Consider the following 25,456-nt stretch of genomic DNA (forward strand, 5'->3'; position numbering starts at 1 on the left):
ACACACACACACACACACACACATACAAACTTTCGCCTTTATAATATTAGTGTGATTCCATTGCATTAGCCCAAAGTATCTCAATTTAGTTCGGAATTGAACGCCATTAAGGTGGGTACATATAGACAGTGTATGATGGGCGTGGGTCGCTGTGGGCGGTCGGTGCTCGGTGGGAATCGGCAAGTGTGGCGCGATCATGATCAGACGATAGCGTCGGGCGGCACGGAGCGCTGGAATACAGTGATGTAAACATTTATGAAGTGGCATTTTTATTACAGGCTTTGTATCTCAATTTTTACACATTTATGCATAATCAGTAGTATTTCACAGAGAAAAATGGAGGAAAAATCATTACTTTTCATCCTCACTCTATTAAAACTGTAGTATGCGACAGATCGAGATGGCAATCGGAGTATGACGCGCACGTCACCCGCGCTATCCCGCACCGGGTTGGCACGGGGACTGTGCGGGTGTGCGAGGCGTGCCCACCCCGATTAGTTCCACCATCTCGACCTGTACAATGGGTATCATCATCATCATCATATAATCAACCCATCGCCGGTTCACTCGTCTCCTTTCAAAAGGAGAAGATTTAGACTCGAGTCCGCCACGCTGGCCAAGTGTTGATTGGCAGACTTCACACGCCTTTCAGAATATTATGGAGAACTCAGGCATGCAGGTTTCCTCACGATGTTCTCCTTCACCGTTAAAGCTAGCAATAGTGGGCTAGTGACGAGCTGATGATGATGATGAGTATTTTTGTAATGAGTTTTAATGCGTTAAATTTTAACCTAGTCATTTCTAGAAGCTCTACATCCTCGCTACTTCCATTTGTATAAATAGCGGGGTACCAACGATTGGAATTGAACATGATAGTAGCGAATAACAACAACTACTGAGCACGCTACCAAACATCACAACCCATGATATTATTATAAATGCGAAAGTGTGTTTGTTTGTTTGTTTGTTGATTTGGTAGTTTGTCCTTCAATCACGTCGCAACGACGGACGACCTGATTTTTTGCATGTGTGATATAAGCAGAAATAGATTCAAATGAGTGATTTTGACACAGTAGGTATATTGGGACTCGGCAATGTCTCTATGGGAGTGTAGGTACAAACTTACAAAGGTACAGGTGTTCTATTTCCCTCCGTGTCCCCTTTAAATCCCGCATGGGAAGGACCAGCTGGCCTCTTCCCGATCCTGTCACAAATAAAATATTTTTGATACAATAATATAACCTCCCATTGGGAGGTACTTTTATGTGTCTCAAGGATTTAAAACTTACTTTCCTACTAGAGATGGGTATTGTTGCTACTTTTAAATCATTTTCATTTGGTGTTTTTTTTTATTTTTTAACCCCCGGCCCAAAAAGAGGGGTGTTATAAGTTTGACGTATGTATCTGTGTGCCTGTGGCATTACAGCTCCTAAACTAATGAACCGATTTTAATTTAGTTTTTTTTGTTTGAAAGGTGGCTTGATCGAGAGTGTTCTTAGCTATGATCCAAGATAATCGGTTCAGCCGTTTGAAAGTTATCAGCTCTTTTGTAATTACTGTAACCTTCACTTGTTGGGGGTGTTATAAATTTTTAATTTACACTTGACTTCACAGGGATTGCACAAGTGATTTTTCACGTAAAATGAGGTGTCAATTTTTACACTAATTAGACTCGTTTGCTACATTAATAACGATATACGAAGAAGAACGATATACATACCTAAGTATTACCTACAGAGTGAAAACATTACTAAATATTGAAAGCAAGCATCAATGCAAGCAAAAAAAAGCGGTCTAGTGTGAGTCGGATTCGCACACGAAGGGTTCCGACTTCCGTACCATCGTACAAGAATTACCTAACACTTTTTAATAGGGCTCTCTCCGTCACTTGCTTCCACTCGTTTCATACAATCGTAGTTCCAATTTCATTTGAATATTAAGCAAGCAAAGTCCATGAAATTTTGCAGACATATTCTAGAAACTAATATCTGTGTCTGTGGTGTTTTAGATTTTTCTAAAAATATGTAGTTTTAAAATTAAAGGGGCTCAAAGATTTGTATGTAAATTTTTAAGACCGCGTACCTTTGAAACCGAATATTTTAACAGAAATCTGGAAAACCACAGACATAGATATTAGTTTCTAGAATATGTCTGCAAAATTTCATGGACTTTGGTTAATTAATATTCAAATGAAATTGGAACTACGATTGTATGAAGCGAGTAGAAGCGAGTGACGGAGAGAGCCCTCTTTCATGGCTGGCATTTTGAAATTTTTATTATTTGTTACTATTGTGTAAAAATTTCAACTTACCTAATGCGGTTCACGAAATACAGCCCGCTGACAGACAGACGGACGGATAGACGGAGAGCGGATACTCACCTAGTACCTACTAGTGTTCCGGTGGCACCCTTGGGGTACGGAATCCTTGAAAAAACATTTCCCATTTGAAAAATTCCCCGAGGCTGCAATCATTAATTCATCAGACGCAAACAACACACGATTAGAGCGATTGTATCCGATAATCATACCTATACTACGTCGTTGTAGGCGGACTTCATCATGTATTCATAACCAGCGGACAGGTACAATCATAAACAGAACATACGACTACTTAAAAGTAAAAAAAAAAAAAACTAAATTAAAATCGGTTCATTCGTTTAGGCGCTACGATGCCACAGACAGATACACAGATATGTACACAGACACACGTCAAACTTATAACACCCCTCTTTTTGGGTCGGGGGTTAAAAAATAGAATTATAGACAAATCTAATGATTGAATCTAGCTGATGCCCGCGACTTCCCGTTTAAGTTTTTAAAAATCTGTAGAAACTTTGATTTTCCGGGATTTTCCTATTTAGCCGGCCATTGTACGTAAATTCTTCTTCTCTTCCTGGTTTTTTTTTATCCGGGATAAAAAGTTGTCTTAGATATCAATCCATCTTCGAGATACAAGTCATTCTGAACCCAAATGTAATTAATATCGTAAACTATAAACCGGAAGCCGCATTAAAATCCGTTAAGTAGTTAGAAAAATCTAAGCGTATAGAGGGACAGACGGTAGGAAGCGACTTTGTTTTGTACTATCTATCTAGAAAAGGGTAAACAAGAGAATTTCCATATAAACAAAGTAGGTGAAAGCGTTTAATAACACGCCGTCCCATTTGTACATAGTTAATGCGCGCCCACAATCATACTAATCGATTGGAGGGCGTCCTCTACAGCAAACAGCATTAATAATAAACCGTGCGAACCGACAGCCTGTGTCGCAGACCGACACGTCTACGAGTGGACTTAAGAGGGCTCTCTCCGTCACTCGTTTCCTACAATCGTAGTTCCAATTTCATTTGAATATTAAGCAACTAAAGTCCATGAAATTTTGCAGACATATTCTAAAAACTAATATCTATGTCTGTGGTTTTCCAGATTTCTGTTAAAATATTCGGTTTCAAAGTTACGCGGTCTTAAAAATTTTCATACAAATCTTTGAGCCCCTGTAATTTTAAAACTACATTTTTTTAGAAAAATCTAAAACACCACAGACACAGATATTAATTTCTAGAATATGTCTGCAAAATTTCATGGACTTTGGTTGCTTAATATTCAAATGAAATTGGAACTACGATTGTATGAAACGAGTGACGGAGAGAGCCATGTTAAGGCTAGCTCGGACTAACACCATTCACTTGTGACGAGCGATTTTAGTAAACGCCCAAAAAACGTACGTTAGTATATTAATTTATTGTAGTTGAGTGTAGAGTATTTCAGTAGCTATAATACTCGCTACTGCCCAAAAAAAGTTCACTTTTTCAGTACAATTCACAAGCGAGTAGTGTTTTACTATTCTACTTGACTAAATTTTTATTGCTCAGACACGTTTAGTTACTAAATCACTCGCTGATTGACTTAAATACTATGCGTAACTAGCCTTTTGTGCTCAAGGTAAGTGTAATTCAACATGAGTTAGGACCATCAGGCCGCGATAGATTTCGTACCGAGGCCATATTTTATGATCGATAGGTACCTCATTTTGTATTCCTCATCGTTGAGAGTCGTGACTACAAACATTAGTATTAATTTTGGACCCTGTGGTCTTATAGTGAAACACTGCGTACGTCTCCTCCTCGAAGGAAATCGTGCTGCTTTTTGTTCATCCCTATTCTGAAATCATTGTTTATGTTTGATTTCAACTCGTAAGCCTATAATAATAGAGTCTAAAATGTGTTATTGTAGTGTTTCCGTGGTATTTAAATTAAAGGTCGAACTTTCTTATTAGAAAACGTATTCGAAAATCAATTTGCGAAAGAAAATACCTTCTAATTTGTTTTTGTCTTTTCATCATCATTATCAACCAACAGACGTCCACAGCTGAACATGTCTTTTCTAGGGCCTTACACACGCTGCGGTCTTGTACCTCCATGAATCAAGCAGCTCCCTGCGACTCGTGCTCGAATCCGAGCTTTCGTGTGAGACCCATAGTTAACAACCACTTCTCGAATATACATTTTTTTTAACCCCCGACCCAAAAAGAGGGGTGTTATAAGTTTGACGTGTGTATCTGTGTATCTGTGTGTCTGTGTATCTGTGTATCTGTCTGTGGCATCGTAGCGCCTAAACGAATGAACCGATTTAAATTTAGTTTTTTTTGTTTGAAAGGTGGCTTGATCGAGAGTGTTCTTAGCTATAATCCAAAAAAATTGGTTCAGCCGTTTAAAAGTTATCAGCTCTTTTCTAGTTTTCTTGTAGAAAAGAAGGTTAGATAACCCTTAGGTTCATAATATTCAAGTGTCAATTGACAAATGTCAAGCTGTCAAGATGGACGTTGCCTAGATATACATAAATATTTATTTGAAAATGATGTTTTGGAAAACTCAGATACTTTGGATTGTAGGCGCGGAATAGTCCAAGAAAATCGGTTCAGCCATTTGAAAGTTATCAGCTCTTTTCTAGTTACTGTAACCTTCACTGGTCGGGGGTGTTGAAAATTTTTAATTTACACTTGTATTTATTGAGTTTAAAAAGAATATTAGCCATTTTTAATCATGACTAACAACCTCCAACTAAGCGTAAAGCTTGTGCTAGGAGTGGGTACGACAATAATGCAACAGATGGGGTTTGAACCGCCGACCTTTCGGATTTCAGTCCATTCCTATAACCGTTGAGCTATTGAGGCTTATTATGTCTTCAATGGCAACACGCACTGTTCGAAGACTTTGGTCTTCAAGCACTGTGGAATTTCGATGAAAAGACATCTCGAAACTTTCCGCACGCTGCTCAACCGAGTTCAATAAAACTGATACCCCTAATCATTTTCTACAAAAAAAACTGTAAATAACTTAAATATCTCAGCTCAATTAAAAAGATAGGATGTAAAAGTTTTCCGTACGTTTCATGGCCGCACGGAATCGAACAGCCATCCTCTGCAAACTGTGATGCAGTGATGAGTTACGTGCGAACGCATAATACTTACTCATATTACTTAGCTGGTATCAACTAACTTAACTAGTATTTTTTCTTTTAACTAGTATAATTTATCCATCGACTTTAATAAAATTATGGAACATTATAGTGGTGCACTGCTCATGCTGCTGAAGTAAAATAAATGGTTGAACAGAGAATAAGCACGGATGACCAAACAAATATTGTATGGTAGGTATTAGTTTCATATCATATTTGTTAGTGTACAAAAACCGGTCAAGTGCCAGTCGGACTCGCATATGAAGGGTTCCGTACGATCGTACAGGAGATAACAGTTTTTTTTTTTTTAATTTTCATGGCAGCCGTTTTGAAATTCTTATCAATTAATTATTTTTTCGCCTATAGAAATAAAAATTCTGTGATAATTTCAACTTTCTACCTATAACGATCCAGTAGTTTGAGATGTGCGTTGATAAATCAGTCAGTCACCTTTTCCGTTTATATATTTATATTAGTGTGGATAAAGATTGATAGGTAAAGCTCACGCGCGCGACTTGCACGCTCAACTCGGTCGCTGAACACATAGACCTGTTCAGCTGCTCACTGAGCGAGTTCATAGGGGCCACAACGTTTTTGTTAAGTTTTAAATAAAGTAGGTTATTTAAGTTTAAGTCAGTTAGTTGTACATAGTAAAAGTATGTAATAATAAGTAGATATAAATAATTTAAGTTAACTTAGCTATCGCATTAGGTTAGCCTGTAATGATAGTTTTAAGTGGTCAAAATAAATAAATAAAATAAATAAATAAATAAAATTCTTCAGCTCTTTGTCAAAACTATGTGTTAGTAAAACCCAAATGCTGTATTGCGCTAGAAAAACCGTAGCGAGCTGCGGGTGACAGAATAAATAAAAGTTTGGTAGTGCTGCGCGAGTGTGCCGCGTGGAGCCGACAGCTCTCTGCTGCAGGCTAGTGATGTGCCGCTTACTAGTTGTGTTGACTATCGATAGTCAAAAATTCCAGTCATCTAGTTCAGTACGTACGTAGTTGAAATTCCTTGGTCACGTACGAAGAGAGTTGCTTCCTCGTTTCTAATCCGAACCGCTAGGTTATGGAACTCCCTTCTGGCATCACTTTTCCCTTCCACTTTTGATATGGGCATTAATTTATATGTACTTAATCTTCAAGTCAAGAGTAAATGGGCAAGCGCGCTCCATCTTAGACTGTGTCATGTCAGCTCTCAACATAATACATAATATTTATATTTCAAAATTATCAATAAATAATAACAATAATAATATGATCGATAATATAATCGAAATCAATTAATAAAAAATTTAGATTTTAATAGTGCTGAGACAATATGAAGTTAAAGATGCCGTGAAAGCATGTTATAATTCAAATAAATCAGATCCAATAAAGTAGGGCAGTCAAAAACCGCAAATGTAACCACGCGCTGGCGTCTGCTCGTCCAAATAGCGAGCCAGATGCGTGTGGTGTTAGATAAATGGTTTTAAAGCATTTTTATTGCTTTATTTTATACACAATTTGCAGACATTTGGTTTGGTTGTTTAATAATTTTGTTTTAATATAAAAACCATGATTTATGCATGCCTCAAGCTGATTCATTTCACCGGGGACGTTATAATATAAAATGTTTAGACGAAGTAAAATCACAAGCGTTTAAGCAAGCGTAGTGTGGGACGCCCTCCAGGCTCCAGCACGATGGACCGACGATATAAAGCGGCTGGCGGGAAGTGGCTGGATGAGGAAGGCTGAGGACCAGTGTGGTGGTGCTCTATAGGGAAGGCCTATGTCCAACAGTGGATGTCCACAGGCTGATGATGATGATGATGATGAAAATCACAAGAACCTAAAAATAGATTAAGGTTTATCTTTTCAATGTTAATGAGTAATTTATTCAAATTCTACGCGTTTCCATTCTTCTCTGATGGCTGCCTTCCTTGTGCACTAATGTAAGTGAACGTCTAACGCAGCCCTCACTTGGTCTGTCTATGTCATAAACGATAGAGAATTATTAGAAGAGAATAAATTTTTAGTCAAAAAAACTTTTACAATTGCTTTTGAATCGTCATCAAAATAATTTACCACTGGTTCAGAATGCGGTTCCCACCGAGAAAAACAAGCAAGAAACTCGATATATCGATATCTCTCGACTATATCGATACATAGTGTCCACACACGTCACTACTCGTTATAGAGCGCTGCGTGTGGCGGCGACACCTCGCCCGAGGCCTTTCATAGCCGCAATTACTGTGAAAATATACTAATAACACTCGCAGAAAACTTACGAACCACTTACAAAACATTCTTAATAGTAACAACTATTTATGCCTTATTGCTTTACTACCTCCTTTAGCTCTACAAAGGCTTCTATTCGCATGGTAGCAAAACCTTTTCCCTGTACTCTCAACCGATAGACGTCAACTGCTGGATATAAGTCTCTTGTAACGACACCCACACGCCACGGGGTTTTCTTGGATGATTCTCATTTCCTTAATGTTCCCCAACCATAGAATTCACGTCAAAAGCTTAAAAAAACTTGGAAAATTATCGTACCAAGTTTGCTACCAAACTTTTGCTGGTTTTTCTCAATTTTAACTACATTCCCAACAAATTAAACAGTATTTTCTCTAACTTTACCAAAACCAGCTTTCTTCGCGTAGTGCTGTAGTGAAGTCGGGCAGTATTCAGCGGCCGCGTGTTGGTGACAGGATGATCAGTGAGCGCTTCACTCGAGAGCCCTCCGTTCGAGGCACGCCTGCCCTCTCCGGCCTCCCTCCATTCCACTACTACACTACACTCTCTATACCTACACTATGATTGATGGGAACATTGTTGCATCTAGGCAACGATCATTATATCTAGACTAGCTGATGCCTGCGACTTCGTCCGCGTGGATTTAGGTCTTTACCCTGTGGGGACCCTTTGATCTTCCGAGACAAAAAGTAGCGGAGAAATCAAAGAGTTCCCACGGGATTTTTAAAAACGTAAATCTAAATCAGCTAGTTTGTACCTAATATTAGTATCGATATGGATAAGGGTGGATATAGTATAGAAGCAGGCGTTATTTTGCGGAAGTCCATGATATACCTACAAAGAATCAAAAACTTAATTTGATATAATGCGCTAAAAAAGGCAAATCAGTATGCAACAAGGTCTACATATCTCCTGAGGATGCTCCGGTGTCGGAGCGAAACGTGTGTCGAGTGTATTCTGGTGGATTTGTGTGGTGTTGCGTGGTGGTACTTGGAGCTTGGTGGCTTTTCGTGTGTGATAGCAGTGGGAGGGCAAGTGGTGCATATTGCATGCTGCATGTTGCACCATACAGAATTGTCTGGATTATAGGGAATTAAGCTTTTGGTTACTTGTATTTGTATATCATGGACTTCCGCAAAGTACCGTTTCCCTCTATACAACAAATATAAATATGCATTAGGATAAGGGTGGATGTTACAGTTTTGTTCCATCTGGTTAGAAGTGGACGCCTATCTCATGGCCTCGCCCAGGCCGGGCTGTGCAAACGTCGCGAGGCGCGTGCCGACGCATGGCGCTCGCTGTTTATGGTGGACGGAACTTTTACCCGCCATTAGGGAAATCGATTTTGGCATAAATCGGAAATTTGAAGTAGATACCAATTATTGGCATATTATTGTAAACTGAATATGTACTTGAAAAGAGCAACCGCCGAGTTTCTTGCTGGTTCTTCTCGGTAGGAACGGCATTCTGAACCAGTGGTAGATTTTTTGACGATTCAAAAGCACTTGTAAAAGTTTAATTGAATAAAAACATTTTGAATTTGAATTTGAATTTTTGATTATTCATTCATTTAATTTTGGTTCGAAAAATCGATTGACTTTGGGGTTCCAAGACGCTAGATCATCCTATCACCATCACGCGACCGCTAAATACAAGCCCGACTTTCGTATTCCAGAGTATAATTTCGTCATATCAAAAAAAAAAGCAACTCCGCTCATTGTGGCGTTATTCGTAAGATACGACAATACATGGGATTTTTAAAAGACCGAATCGTCTTTTTGACACAAAGGTAGCTTTAATCCCAGGGATGAACATAGACTACTTTTTGTTTTGGAAAATTAAAACAAAAAAACCTAAATCCTCGCGGATAAAGTCGCAAACTGTAAGTAGGTATATGCACGCCGGGCAAATCATGTCGCTTACGCGATCATCCAAGAAGCTAAGCGATTAGTTTATGTTTTAATCCAGCTTAGAATCCGAAGGGGTATGGGTTTAATAAAAACTGATATTCCCCTTTCAGGTTAGCCCACTTCCGTCTCAGACTGCATCATCACTTACCACCAGGTGAGATTGCAGTCTAGGGCTAACCTGTATCTGAATAAAAATAAAATGAAACCGGCCAAGTGCGAGTCAGACTCGTGCACTGAGGGTTCCGTATTCGGGTATTTTTTCCAACATTTTGCACGATAAATCAAAAACTATTATGAATAAAAATAAATAAAAACCTGTTTTAGAGTGTACAGGTAAAGCCCTTTCATATGATACCCCACTTGGTATAATTATCTTACTTTGAAAATTGAAACACATTTAAATATTTTTTTCTTTTACATGATATAACCACAAATTCGCGCTTTTCAGATTTATTCCTGTATTTTTACTATAAGACCTACCTACCTGCCAAATTTCATGATTCTAGGTCAACGGGAAGTACCCTATAGGTTTCTTGACTGATACGACGGCAGACAGACAACAAAGTGATTCTATAAGGGTTCCGATTTTCCTTTTGAGGTACGGAACCCTAAAATACCTTCTATTTCTCATTTAAAACTTGTCGTCAATAATTAAATTAAATCATTTAATGGATAGTTCGATGAATTTCCAATCAGTGAGCAATCAAGGCGAACAACGGTGATGTTGGGGAACAAAGGGCATCACGGGGACCGAAATGCGACGTCACGGCTCACGTCGCTTACACGCATTTAGTCTGACGGCCATGGAAACAGCGGGCCTACTGAAAAATATTATAGACATAATATTATACTAAAATTTAAGAAGCCGTGATAGCCTAGTGGTTAGAACATTGGAAGTCGGGGGTTCGATCCCGGGCACGCACCTTTAACTTTTCAATTATGTGCGTTTTAAGCAATTAAATATCACTTGCTTTAACGGCGAAGGAAAACGTCATGAGGAAACCTGCATGCTTGAGAGTTTTCCATGTACTCAAAGGTGAGTGAAGTCTACCAATCATTGGGCCAGCGTGGTAGACTATGGCCTATTTTACCTTTCTCACTCTGAGAAGAGACCCATACTTAGTAGTAAGTCGGCAATTATAGGTTGATTATGATGGTGATAATATATTTACCAAATTAGCCCAGCCGTCGAAATCGAACGTCCTGTAAACTCTTGCGAACTCCTCCTAAACGGGACTCTTCTTTGCATTTTAGTCCGTTTTAAAAATATGGTAAAGTTAAAAAAATATGTTAGATAAAAACTACGTACGGGGGACGCCCCGATTGCCATCTCGACCTGACGCATACTATACTCTACAGTGATCTTTGATTTACAATAGTTGCGAAGGAGACTATATTGAGAAATGAAATTATTTTATTTGCAGACCTTTGAACTTACTTTCCTTGTTGTAGCCACCACGTCAGGCAAAGACAGGCGATCTCCAGAGCAAGAAGATACCAGGTCATCGCCCACACCTGGACCACCCAGCCCCCAGAACAACGGCACTGCTGGTATATATCGATTGTTTAGCTAATTACTTATTTATGTGAATCTTTGCTTGTTTTACAAGTAAAAGGTCTGGGTTGGATCCCCAGTAGAAAAATATGACAGTATTAAAAAAAAAAACATCTAGACGAATTGACATCCTCCTCCTCTCTTGAAGTCGGTTAAAAATATAGCACGAATCTTAGTCCCGTCATGATTCATGACCAGTGACCACGACTCATGCAATTACCTACTGGGTCGAAATATCGGTAATTCAAAATCTTCATATTAATCGTCGTAAGCACCATATAACATGGTATGTAATATAACATTTCACAACTCGTTTAATCGTCCCCAGCCACTCTCTCATCAACGGAATCCTTATCACCACCGCTGCCCGAAGGCTCTCGCTCCGCTCCAGCGCTGCAGCGCTTAAGGAAGTTCCTCTCAGCGCTGCAGCAGTTCGCTTCAGACGTCGGCACGGACACTGGGGAACGAGTACGACAGTTGATTTTCAACCTTGTTGTAAGTAGTATAAAGTCCAACTTACAATTTATTTAAGGCTCTCGCTTCGTAGCGCCTTTCAGCGCGGCAGCAGTTCACTGCAGACGTTAGAATCTGAAACGATACTGTAAAACAAGTGCAACAGTAGATTTTCAACTTTATTTTTATAAAGAATAGAATATATTTTACAATATTGAAAAATGTTATAGAAAAATAGAGCCACCTGCGTAGCACGTTGCTACGGACGTTCGATTCGCTCACGCCTACGTGAGCTACGAAGTTTACCAACGGTTTTTTTTTTGTTTTTCGTAGCAGCTTTCATTTCACACATCAGCATCGGTTAAATTCGCAGAGTTAGGATATACCCATTCTCTCTTCTATGTAAAGTGTATCTAAAAGATATAAGAAAAAACTATATAAACTAAAAATCTATTTCGTATGTGATACTAGCTGATGCCCGCGACTTCGTTCGCGGGGATGTAGGTTTTTTAAAAATCCCGTGGGAACTCTTTGATTTTCTGGGATAAAAAGTAGACTATGTGCTAATCCAGGGTGTAATCTATCTCCATTCTAAATTTCAGTCCAATCAGTACAGTAGTTTTTGCGTGAAGGAGTAACAAACATACACACATAAACTTACGCCTGTATAATATTAGTGTGATGTGATTTTTATGGTTCACCAGGCGGGAGTGGTGAACATCGAGGACTTCCAAGCTGGCGTGCAGGAGTGCACCAACTACCCGCTGCGGGCCTCCGTGCCGGGCTTCCTGAGGGCCCTGCTGCCTCTGGCGCAGAGGGACTTGCACGCGAGGGCGCGGAGGGTGAAGCAGGTAGCATTCTAATATCGTACTTACTTATAATTATACTTAGAAATTGATGTACTTAGAAAGTCAATCCGAAAAGTCTATTTATTTGAACTAACATATTTTTATAATATTAGCGCTTTCAAGTAGACAGCGTACCTGTTTACACTAATAGAACATAGAATTTGTTACTTAGTGAGTTAGTATGTAATCTCTGAAACTAATGATCCGATTCTGAAAATTCTAGATAGCTATGAGATAGATAGATATGCCAGGTAGCTATATTATCTGGTAGGTATCCCCGAGGTAATTTATTGAGGAAAGATGCAGGGAGAATGAGTTAGAACATGTTGCTCTTTACAGACACCTCTGCAATACATCAGATCACACGAGCATCTAATCTTGGAGTCGGGAGGCGACAGCAGCGACATTTTCGCGCCGCAGCAAAGCGGCAACGAAGCGGCAGCCAAGCGGCGCGCGAGCGATCCGTGAGTAGATATTATTGATCAAAGTGTTTTTTATTACCCTGGTATGTGGGGTATCATTGTATAAAGTTCATTGAGAGGACTGTATTTTTTATTTATCTTTATAAAATAAAGAAATCGGAGGGCGTCAAAAATGTCAATTTTTGTGACGGGGGCTATCTCAAAAACTAAACTAGTTAGGAATATGAAGTATCAGTATATTATGTACCATATACTGTATTTAAACAACAAATACTGAAAACAACGATTTATAAAATAGTTTGTAAGTTGTGACCAAAACAAACAAACATTTTTTTTGGATTTTCTTTTAGGTTTACTGCGATGTTTTCTAGCTTGGAAAAGTAATATCTCATACACCCAAAATGTGATGTTCATAATAATTTTACACGGAACCCTAACAGAGCGGGGCCTGACTCGCACTTGGCAGGTTTTTCTTGTTTTCCCAAACGAATACTTAAGTACAACACAAAGTAATGAAGTTCCTCAAGGTTAACATATTTTTAGACAAAAACCATTAAAAGAGTGAGATACGGGTTGACAGTTTGACAGGGGCATATTTATCTTTTTTACATTTTTTATACTCATAATTTACATGTTATCAAACACCGAATAACACTTCAATGGTTAACTTTTAAAGTTTAACCTGTTTTGAATTTTGGTACAGGGATAGTTTGCATCCGAGCAGGACATAGGCTACTTTTGGTCCCGGAAAATCAAAGAGTTCCACAGGGAATTTTAAAGAACCTGAATCCACAGGAAGAAGGGAATCATTTACTTAGTGTACCATACATCCTTAGATAAGAGTTATTTGGCGATTGAAAAATCAGGCCTAATAGTAATAATTAGTATATAGATACCTAGTAAATAAACTTATAATATATTCTTATACTTCTTACTACACTAACATTTTACACTTAAACTTTAGTAATTAAGTATTAATTACGATATGTGGCTGACGTAGAGGTTAGCACGTAAAGTACTACTATATTATTTATTCTGCTGTATCATTTTTTAGCACTGGGTGCTACCGTTTGTTGATCCGAATAAAAAAATAAAAAATCTGACATGTACTCGATACTTGACCAGTTATTTGAAATCTAAGGACTGTATTTGGTCAAAAATCAAGATAAAGCGATAAACAATAAAATAATGGTCACAACAGACGCAGGTGAGTGTCGCGGACAGCCCATTTGCGCCTCGCACCACCGCGCCGCCGCGGACCGCTGTCCCAGCCAAATGTAAACTCCCAGCTCGATCTAATGCTATGAACTTAAAAATCTCTGCTAAGCTTTTAGTGAGAGACTACTAAAACGATTAGCGTATTTATAACTTAGATAGATAGATAGATAGAAACACTTTATTGCACACAAAAACACATGTAAAGGATCACAACACAGAAAGAATAAACACAACACAGAAAAAAAAAGAAGAAAACAGAAAAAACAATTGTGTGCAAAGGCGGCCTTATTGCTTGGAGCAATCTCTACCAGGCAACCTTTGCTGAAAGGAGAAGTGCTAGGGTTGGATAGTACCAAGTCGCTTAACTTAATGCTAAGTGTGCATATTACGTGGTTGTTACATAGGATCAGCCGTCAAATAACTTCATAGTCAAGGAATAAAGACGTTACGACAACTATTTTCCTGTACAAAAACTATCAAAACCTCAAATTTATCCGTCAGATAAAAGTTAAATTTGTTTTTATGATTAAAAAATCTTGTGATATTTGGCAATTGCAAAATGCATCTATCTAACTACAGGTCACAAATTATGGCTAGTAAATTGTTTATAGGCTTCTTCTACATGGTTTTCCTTTGACAGAAATATAAAGTACTTGCATAAAAATATTTTAGTAGAGCAGACTTTAATTTTTAATGAAACGCTTTATTGTTTAGTGTCCTAACTTGTGTTATAGCGACATATAGCATCGCTTCTGTGGTGGAGCGTTGTGTGTTGGTCGCATGTCAGTGGCACGCTAGGGACATGTCGGCAAGTTTTTGCGGTCCGGCGATGAAACGCTTTATTGTTCCATGGTGTTCTTACTTGTTAGATTATTTACAGTTATTGAATTACTAACGACCCGCCTCGGTGTCACACGGAAAGCATATTACTATTTTCATAGGGATCTCCAATTAAAATATATAGCCTATATTACTCAGGAATAATGTAGTTTTCCATTGGTGAAAGAATTTTCAAAATCGGTTGAGTAGTTCCAGAGATTACCCCCTACAAACAAACTTACTAACTTTACTTCTTTATAATATTAGTATAATAATAATATTATATAATTGTTTATTATATTAGTAGATAATACCCGCGCCTTAAAATGGATTTAGGTTTTTAAAATCCCGTGGGAATCCATTAATTTTTCCGGTATAAAAAGTTGACGGTCCCTAAGAACAAAGTCGTATCTGCTAAATTCGCAATTTGAGTAAAGAGCGTTTGAAGTTTCCTTTAACTATAATTTTAATTATTTCCGCCTTAAAAGTAATAAGAGTAAGAAATAGCCAAAAACTGCGATGATTTGCTTATTTGTGCAAGTTTGTTAATTAATTTACTGCATATTTGAATAAAATGGCCTTTTTATAATACCATACACACACACACAAACTTCCGCCTTTATAATATTAGTGTGATAAAAGCTTTTAAACAGATAATTATACACAGCCTCTGTGCCAGCTAACCGCACGCGCGGGTGTTCTAATAATTTTCCGTCCGCCATGTTGGTCCGCCATATTTGCGCGCAGCTAACGAATGTTAAAGTTCGCGCCTTGCCAAATGATGCCATAACTCACAGCTAGACAATACCGCAGGATATATCATGTAGATACCAATAAAAAGTGTTAAATAAAAAAAAAAAAACAAAGCCAGTAAGGCAGTAAAGCCTAGTCAAAGTGAGGTCAGCAGATTTTCCGTGAAAACGTCGGAATATATTATAATATTAGTGTAATTATGTAATTTAATTATATATTTATCAATCTCTTTAATACAATGGTCACACACCAGTTGTTTTTTTATTGAATAGATGAATCAATGAATAGACAATTAGTGTAAATTAAAAATTTATAACACCCCCAACAAGTGAAGGTTACAGTAACTAGAAAAGAGCTCATAACTTTCAAACGGCTGAACCGATTTTCTTGGAATATAGCTAAGAACACTCTCGATCAAGCCAACTTTCAAACAAAAAAAAACTAAATAAAAAGCGGTTCATTAGTTTAGAAGCTACGATGCCACAGACAGATACACAGATACACACGTTAAACGTATAACACCCCTCTTTTTGGGTCGGGGGTTAATAAATACCACTGCATGCGTAGGTAGGTATGTTTGATGGATAGCCTTTTGAAAAGTAAATTTTGTTATCAAGGATAGATTGTAGACACTTTAGGTATTTTAGAGCGATGGTAGAGCGTTCCCAAAGTTTAAAGTGGGGATTTGTGTGGCTGATTACTTTTGTAACTGTCATTAAACACACGTTTAGCCGCGTGTCCATATGTCGCTGATAATTTTTGGATCGCAATTTGGTAAAATAAAGCCATTTTTAGTTAAAGCCATTTTATACTAGACGTAATTGTCGCTTGCTTTTCCTTTAGTAGTGGGCGGATGGCGACTTCTTTGGGGCAATGGAGCGCTATGATTATAAGCGGGAAGTCCCAGGTTCGATTTCTAGCAGAGACAGTTTCGGAATTGATAATTTCTAGAATTGGGGGAGGCTACGGCCGTGGCTAGTTGCCACCCTTGACCCTACCGGCAAATCCGTGCCACCAAGCGATTTAGCGTTCCGATACGATGCCGTGTAGGAACTGATATGACGTAGGTACTTATAGGTTTAAAAAACTGGCACACCCCTTCCAAGTTAGGCCGCTACTACCTTAGAATGCATCATCACTTACAACCAGGTGAGATCACAGTCCAAGGCTAACTTGTAATCGAATAAAAAAAGACGGGCGATGCATATCGCATACAGATTTGTCTATTTTGCGAATTATTATAACTCAAACTCAAAATCACTTATTCAAAGTAGGTACTTACTATTGTACAACTTTTGATGGTCAGAATTGTTTGATTTGCAATATGATATAGTGGTGATAATTAATTACGTACCTAAATTATGAACTAAAGCTACGAGGGTTCCAAACGCGCCCAAGACTGAGAAGAGGCCACAACAAACTCAGCCGGGTAGAAGCTTGTTTTTCCTTTATGTATCATGGACTTCCGTAAAATATTGCCTGCTTCTATCCAAGCCTTTCTTTTGTGTTGAGCTAAAAAGACAACCCGTGAAAGTAAATAAGTATTGTAGTAAATCTATCGGATCGGAACAATGGGCTGTATTACGGAGTTGGAACAAAGCCGGCGGCTGTTTGCGGGAAACTTTCGGTAATTAATTGAGCCAGTTCCAAAAACCGTGTATAGATTACGATCTTTCAAATGCAATACACTACAATGCGTGCATTGGCTGCCGTCCATGTGTGCTCCGAGGCTTAGACGGTAGCGTTTTATTAAAGAAAATGCATTGTTTTTATTTTATTTATTCAGACACAAGTTAGCCCCTGACTGCAATCTCACCTGGTGGTCAGTGATGATACAGTCTAAGATGGAGGCCCTGGAATCCATACTTCCAAACTACTTATACATATATGCGAAAGTGTGTCTGTTTTTCTATTTTTTACCTTTTCATCATCATCCTGTCATTTCAAACGATTTTGATGGGTACCTTGCATCCTAGTGACGGACATAGTCTTTAGACTTTTGTCTCATAAAATTAATGAGTACCCACCGGATAGACCTATTACGGTTCATGCACAGAACACTCCTTGTGGGTTCAAGAGATATAGCCGGCCGACAGAGAGATGGATGGACAGTGGAGGCGTATTAATCCCGTTGGCACTCTTCGGGTACGGAACCCTATAAACAAAGCTCTTAACTGGTGTTTTGTCTGTTTACAAGATGATTCAAAGCTTTTATATTTGCGTAACTTCTCACAAAATTACAGTATGCATTTTTATGACATAAAAAATGAAGTCTAAACTATCGGACAGGTCTTTGTAATGTTAAAATTTTGCCTGAAGTGTGACGGGCTTTGATCATCCAAAACATGGCCGCGAGCGATGTCAGCTGTACTGTCTTGCGTCTGACATTACCTTACTGTATCTTATAACAGTAGCTAGAACTGAAATGAGAGATAACAATTTATATTGTATACAAATATGGATTGCATTGCGAACATGGTCCATTTTCTCTTACAAAATAATTGTTATTTAACTGTGACAAAATAATTTTCAACCCCCGACCGAAAAAGAGGGGTATTATAAGTTTCACGTGTGTATCTGTGTATCTGTGTGCGTACTATACTTCATCTCTCGCAGCACTGCAGTTTAGTATTTTTAAAATGCCGTCAAACCACGAAATAAGCCTAAAATTCTCTAGTCAGTTTCCTCGCACAAACAATTACTTTCCAGAATCAGTTCGTGTATTGGACCATAGACAAGCATGGCGCGCTAGTTTGTGCAATCGGCAATAAATAATAATCGGGACAAGAGTCCGCCGCGCTGTGAGAGACCGCCGTTTAATCGACCATTTGGCTTCAGTTTTCTGTACATAATGCACCAGTGCCTACCACGCGTGGCAGATGGCCCGCGAAACCGTTTATGATCCATTAGCGACCCGCCCCGGCTTCGCACGGGTGCAATATAAACTACTAGAGGATGCCCGCGACTTGGTCCGCGTGGATTTAGGTTTTTAAAGATCCCGTGGGAACTCTGATTTTCCGGGATAAAATGCCTATGTCAATAATTACAGGGACGCAAGCTACCTCGGTACCAAATTTTATATAAATCGGTTAAGCGGATGGATTTTAAAGGAATCCCGTGGGAACTCCTTGAACTTCCGGGATAAAAACAGACACACTTTCGCATTTGTAATATTAGTATGGATTGCAAATGAATACAAAATAATACCAAACTATAGTACGCGACAGGTTGGGATGGCAACCGGGGTAGGGACGCCCCGCACATCCGTCCAGGCCCTGCGTTAACCCGCTGCGGGATAGCGCGAGTGACGTGCGAGTGTGCGGGCCCGATTGCCATCTGTCGCGTACTATATATATAAACCATCCTCTTGAATCGCTCTATCTATGTATTAGTGAAAACCGCATTAAAATCCGTTGCGTAGTTTACGCGTACAGACAGCGGGAAGCGACTTTATTTATACCCTGTAGAAATACTAATTCACTCAGAACCCAAGGATTAGTGAAAATTAAAAAATATGTAAGCTTGTAAGCCTAAAACTAGTAAAATCTAGTCCAAACTGAAAGTTTTTGTTACTACTATTTATTAGTTCTAATTAAAATTTGACTTAGGTATCTAATAACACAAAATAAACAATATAAAAGCTAGCAGACAGACATACAAATATACTCTTTCGCATAATAAGATCCTATTAGTACCTGTGCATATTATGGGTTTTATGTTCTTCAACATTTTTGTTTAAGAACAGCTTAAGAGGGCTCCTCCGTCACTCGTTTCATACTATCGTAGTTCCAATTTCATTTGAATATTAAGCAACCAAAGTCCATGAAATTTTGCAGACATATTCTAGAAACTAATATCTATGTCTGTGGTTTTCCAGATTTCTGTTAAAATATTCGGTTTCAAAGTTACGCGGTCTTAAAAATTTTCATACAAATTTTTGAGCCCCTGTAATTTTAAAACTACTATTTTTAGAAAAATCTAAAACACCACAGACACAGATATTAGTTTCTAGAATATGTTTGCAAAATTTCATGGACTTTGGTTGCTTAATATTCAAATGAAATTGGAACTACGATTGTATGAAACGAGTGACGGAGAGAGCTCTGTTAAGATGAGAAGTTTAAGTTAGCTTTTTGTTCCAAAAAAGTAAATCGTCAAACAACTGCAAGATTTTGCAGATCTTAAATAAACCTTAATCTCGAAAACTTCACACAATGAAGAAACTGGCAGAATCTTGTAAATTCATTAACAATTAATTATAATAGCCGAAGTTGCCGAAGTTCGGCAATTAGGTACTCTACCACCACGTCGGACAACAAAGATAATGCCGGCTGCAGATTTATTCACTTCTTACCTATTTATAAAATACAAAGGACTGATCACTGATCAAAGGAAAACTTGTTAACTGTTCTTGTTGGAAAGTTTTCAAGGGGCTGGTATAATCTTTATGTAGCTGTCAGCTATAGATATAATGTAATAATAGACCAGATTTTTAAAATACAAACGTATGTATTTTATTTTAAGCGATTTGGTGAAATATTGACGTGACAACGTCTTATAATTCGATAGAGCCGGCTGCACGCACGAAAAAACATGACTCAAGCGGCGTTACCGGCGGTAACGCCACCAGGCGGCGATCGGCCTTTGTTGTCACGTTCAACTAGCTCATATTAGAACTTTACTTCAACTAGTTATACTTAACTAGTAAAAACTGGAATTAATTAGGTACGAGTATATATCCCAGAATGAAATTTGATTACCTCGCCGACTCCATCGCAGTGTTGGCTGTAAGGACTAAGGAGGACCTCCTTAGTCCTTCGCAAGCTTCTAAAGCGTTCCTTTTAAACGAAAGTCAAGGGGGTGAAGCTGAATGAAGGGACGAGGGAGCAACTAAAATCACTAGGCTATCAGTTATCACTGCTTTTGAATAGTATGGTTTAAAACCTTAGTTTACTCTATCGTTTCAGGTTCTACGATGCTCAAACCAACGGCTCCCACGACGACTACCCGCCGCACGCCAAGCGGCCGAGCCTCTTCAACCCCTCCCCTTTCTACGCCCTCCCCAGCAACGCCAGCCTCTTCGACTACAACCCCTACCACAGCTACCACGCGACACAGGACACCGGCTTCGAGAGGCGAGATGGTAATTCCTTACCTCTAAAGGATTAAATAAGAAAGGTTCCAACTTTGCAGGAACTTGTCTTTTCAAAGGATGATATTTCCTATTTAGTATTCAGGCTCCCGATCAGGGGTTTTGGCGTGATAGAGTCATGACAAAAATAAAACTGTAAAGTAATTGAAATATAGTTAAATATAAAATATATATTTGACGCCACACACGGACGTACAATTTGGTTTTAATGTATCCACGTGAAACGCAAAAATCACCTTTGAGTTTGAGATAGCTTACGATTTCAAGGATATTAATGAAAAAGATTTAACTTTGACTCAAAACCTTAATACCAATACAGCAGGATTGAAGCAGTGCATATTAGAAACAAAGAATAGAACTAATCTATAAGTATTATTAAAGGGTAGATACGAGTCTATGAAATTCCCTTTGATAAAGGCCTAAAGGCCACTAAGTCGGCGTGGTCGTTTTAACCTAAATTTTATTGCTTCCCAGGTGGCATCACGGTCCGAGACGTATCGTCAATGAACGCGCCCTTCTCAGAGCCGCGACCAGCGCTGCTGAAGAGTGATGACGAGTGGAAGAACATCAATACCATGCTGAACTGCATCCTCAGCATGGTGGAGAAGACGAAGAGAGCACTCGCCATATTGCAGCAGAGAGGTATGACAATCATCAGCTTTAAAGAGCTCCAGTGCTGGTGTTGTAGGACAGATAGGTACGAAGCCCTGCTGAAGAGCAATGACGAGTGGAAGAACATCAACATCATGCTGAACTGCTTCCTCAACGTGGTGGAGAAGATGAAGACAGCGCTCGCCATATTACAACCGAGAGATATGACTATATGACAATAATCAGTTTGTATGGTATCCTCCATCAGCGGTTATGCTGACCAGAAATTTTTTGAGACGTGTAGAAACAAACCAAGACAAGAGTTCTATTTCTAGACTTCAGCAATATAGCATAAATAATACGTTATTTCGGAGAGTGTGCCCAAGAACTAGTTCCTCCTTAACCTTTCTACTATGGTACTGCAACTCGCAAGGTATCGCCAAGGTCTGCACCCGTACGTCGTCGAAATTCCATGAATATGTACGAAGTGATTTGCCTCCTCGTTTCTAATTGGAATACTTTACACATTTATGTCATCGTTGTTTCAGGTGTAGAGCCTCCAGAAAGCAACGATATAAAAAGGGCAGCCAGTGAAATCATGGCGACCGCAGTACGGCAGACAGAAGAGAGGGTGGCAGAAGTGAGGAGACGAGCTGAAGATGCAGTCAACCAGGTCAGCACTAATTAATTATTTGCATAGATATGTATTATTTGTTAAATTAACCCCCAAAAAAAGCGGCTGACGAATAACTAACTAATGTTCCCTATCCGTTTGTCTTATCACCTCAATTCAGTGCTTATGAAATCATCTCGGTTGGTTTTAAACCAATAACAAGTTAGGGAGATTGTATTTATCGCTTGCTTAGGGGATCGAATATTTTCCATAGTGAACAACTAAATGATATAGCCATTGAGATACGGAATAGGCCAGTTACGGAGTAGTACTGATGTAGTTTTAAACCAGAAAAGAAGTACACGTTTGCATTTTCTTTCCAGGTGAAACGCCAAGCCCTCCTAGAATTGCAACGCGCGGTAGGCGCAGCAGAAACCAAGGCCTTAGAGCTGGTGGCGGCAGAACGAGGGAAGATGGAACGCCTCATCGAGCGACGGCATTCCCCACCTCCTGTACGAGACCTGAGCCCTAGTGCAGCTGGACAACAGAACGTATGTTCACAATCCTTGCATCCTTAGACTGTAGAGCTGGTGGCAGCTGAGCAAGGGAAGATGCAACTCCTCATCGAGCGACGGCATTCCCAACCCGCCGGATGAGACCTCAGCCCCAGTACTGCTGGTAACAAAGTCTGATAGCTGTGTGTCGAAAATACATCAGATCCAATACATACTGCTGGTTCGGTATACCATTCTTACTGAGGAAAACCAGCAAGGAACTCAGTGGTTGCAGTCGACAATCGTAACAAGTAGTTTTGTTCTTGCAGTGCTGCTGGAACTGCGGACGCAAGGCGCAGGAGACGTGCTCGGGCTGCAACGCGGCGCGCTACTGCGGCGCCTTCTGCCAGCACAAGGACTGGGAGAACCACCACCAGGTACCAGCAACTTCTTTTACCATTTCTTCATAAGGTGTTAAGTTATACCTTGACTCAGTCTCCCCTGGTTGTAAGTTTGTAACTATGATGGCATGCAAGGATACCACATCCATAGCATTACTTGTAAATTAAGACAATAGTTATTATCAAAATCACTTATTAATATTCTAGTAACAGATTCTAAGATCTAATCAAGAAACCCCTTTCGCAGGTCTGCAGCGGTCGAGACCAAAAACCAACAACCCTCTTACGAACATCCCCTCCAACCACTCAGACAACCCTTCCGAAACCCTTAACCCGCTCAACCACCCCGATAACAACCACACAAACCCTCCCAGTAACCACCAACACCGACAGACAAGACAACCGGCTATCACTGACAACCCTGAACTCGGCTGAAAGATTACTCACGACGAATCTGGCAACCCAAGAAAGAAGTTTAAGTGCAAACTCGGAAAGAATCGCGTTGGCAACCCTGTCAACCGCCCAGGGTCTCATTAGCGGGATTGGTGGAAAGAAATGACGCCTCAATAAAGACTTTTTGGGTAACACCATCAAGTTTCCACGAAAAGTTAGGAGATGAACTCCTTAAATGGGTTTTTAATGGTGTTTTGTTTTGTACAGTTGTGAATTTTTTGTAAATAAAATATCAACATAAATTCATAACATTACTCAAATGGCGTTTCAATGGCAGCCTGTTGAGACCTTTGAGAAATTATGGAGAACTCTCAGGCATGCAGGTTTCCTCATAATGTTTTCCTTCACCACTAAAGCAAGTGCTTTACCTAAATTAATTGCTTGAACTTGTAACGCACATAACGTAGAGGTCCAAGCCCGGGATCGAACCCAAATAGGGCCCTAATAGAGCCCTAATAGGGCTCCAAAGTCACCGTAACTGTTAGCATTTAAATAGGATCAAAGAGTTATGACCTAGCCAATGATACGAGCTTAAGTTCGCTAATGTGTGCTGACTGGTTACTCTCAAACTTTTCCTTTGAGAGCAGTAATTTTCTCGTTTCGATATTTTGTGTAGATGTCGAAAGTATCTAGCAGGAATATTAGAATAATAAATTCTAGGTCTATTTCACTATAAATAAAATAAGCAATTATTATCATCTAATTTATTTTAAAGTTACTTTACTGTAAAATGTACATAACCAAATTATTATTGTTTGTTATTTAATACATTATTTTATTTTATTAAATCATTATTAAAATAATTTTATGTAAATATTATTTAACTATTGTTGTGTTTTTTTAATTTATATCTAAATCTTTAGTCGATTACATTTTAAGATGAGTGATTTTATTCTAATGTTCCTTCCTCGTTTTAATACGTTGTGCCATAATGTAAGCATAGTTTATTAATAATAATAGGTAAGAGCAAAAATATATAAATTAATTTAATTTTGAGGTTCTTTCAAATAATTCCATGTCTCATTTTCCAAATTTAGCAAGTAGATACCTACTTTGTCAAAGATTGTTTGTCTTATTTTTATCTAAAAGTTGAAAATATTGTTATCAGATACATAGGTAGGAAAAGTTAATTAAAAAAACTCCACTTTTGTAAACAATATGTCACTTAATTAACGCACATTAAATATAAACGCACTTAGATACCTAATCTGTATTAACTATAAATGTTTTTAAATATCAACAAGTGTAAGATAATTGAAATAACTTTAAGTAAATTGATATTTTATCAAAGTGTGTGCAATATTATTTATAATTTGAGTGTAAATTTTCGAATTTAATAAATACTAAGTATGTACCTAAAATGTACATATTAGAAATATTAAATTAATAACGAATTCATTCCGTACTATGTTGTATTTATGTCTAGTTCACGAAATATATGAAAAGTAAGAAAATGTATATTTACCGTTTTATTTATTGCCCTGAGATTATTTCCAATCCCAAACTTAGCAAAGTGATGTCAATTTTATCAAAATCGGTGCAGTAAATCCTAGTTAGATATCATCATCCACTCGAAAGGAAGTAAATTAAAATAAATCTTCCCAACGAGTCACCTTGAGTAACAGTGTGACTCTCGTTGGGAATTACAATCATCATTACAATGGATAACAAGTGTAAATTAAAAATTTTCAACACCCCCGTCCAGTGAAGGTTACAGTAACTAGAAAAGACCGAAAAGACCTGATAACTTTCAAACGGCTGAACCGATTTTCTTGGACTATTCCGCGCCTACGATCCAAAGTATCTGAGTTTTCCAAACAATCATTTTCAAATAAATAATTATGTATATCTAGGCAACGTCCATCTTGACAGCTTGACATTTGTCAATTGACACTTGAATATTATGAACCTAGGGGCTATCTAACCTTCTTTTCTACAAGAAAACTAGAAAAGAGCTGATAACTTTTAAACGGCTGAACCAATTTTTTTGGATTATAGCTAAGAACACTCTCGATCAAGCCACCTTTCAAACAAAAAAAACTAAATTAAAATCGGTTCATTCGTTTAGGCGCTACGA

The 25,456-nt window shown here is 38.6% G+C and overlaps 1 protein-coding gene across 1 annotated transcript in view; it reads left to right on the forward strand.

Moving 5' to 3' along the window:
* Nucleotides 1-24,010, forward strand: part of LOC123865720 (protein CBFA2T1) — a 51,845-nt gene extending 27,835 nt beyond the window's left edge. Inside the window, exons 3-12 of the mRNA XM_045906933.1 lie at nt 11,060-11,158; nt 11,491-11,657; nt 12,320-12,466; nt 12,803-12,927; nt 20,643-20,818; nt 21,302-21,469; nt 21,967-22,091; nt 22,415-22,582; nt 22,855-22,962; nt 23,174-24,010. Coding sequence (XP_045762889.1) covers nt 11,060-11,158; nt 11,491-11,657; nt 12,320-12,466; nt 12,803-12,927; nt 20,643-20,818; nt 21,302-21,469; nt 21,967-22,091; nt 22,415-22,582; nt 22,855-22,962; nt 23,174-23,485 — 1,595 coding nt within the window. The 3' untranslated portion in view covers nt 23,486-24,010. The remainder of the gene's footprint in view (nt 1-11,059; nt 11,159-11,490; nt 11,658-12,319; nt 12,467-12,802; nt 12,928-20,642; nt 20,819-21,301; nt 21,470-21,966; nt 22,092-22,414; nt 22,583-22,854; nt 22,963-23,173) is intronic.
* Nucleotides 24,011-25,456: the final 1,446 nt, after the last annotated feature.

The sequence above is a fragment of the Maniola jurtina genome, chromosome 5 (genome assembly GCF_905333055.1).
Source record: "Maniola jurtina chromosome 5, ilManJurt1.1, whole genome shotgun sequence".
Taxonomy (NCBI): domain Eukaryota; kingdom Metazoa; phylum Arthropoda; class Insecta; order Lepidoptera; family Nymphalidae; genus Maniola; species Maniola jurtina.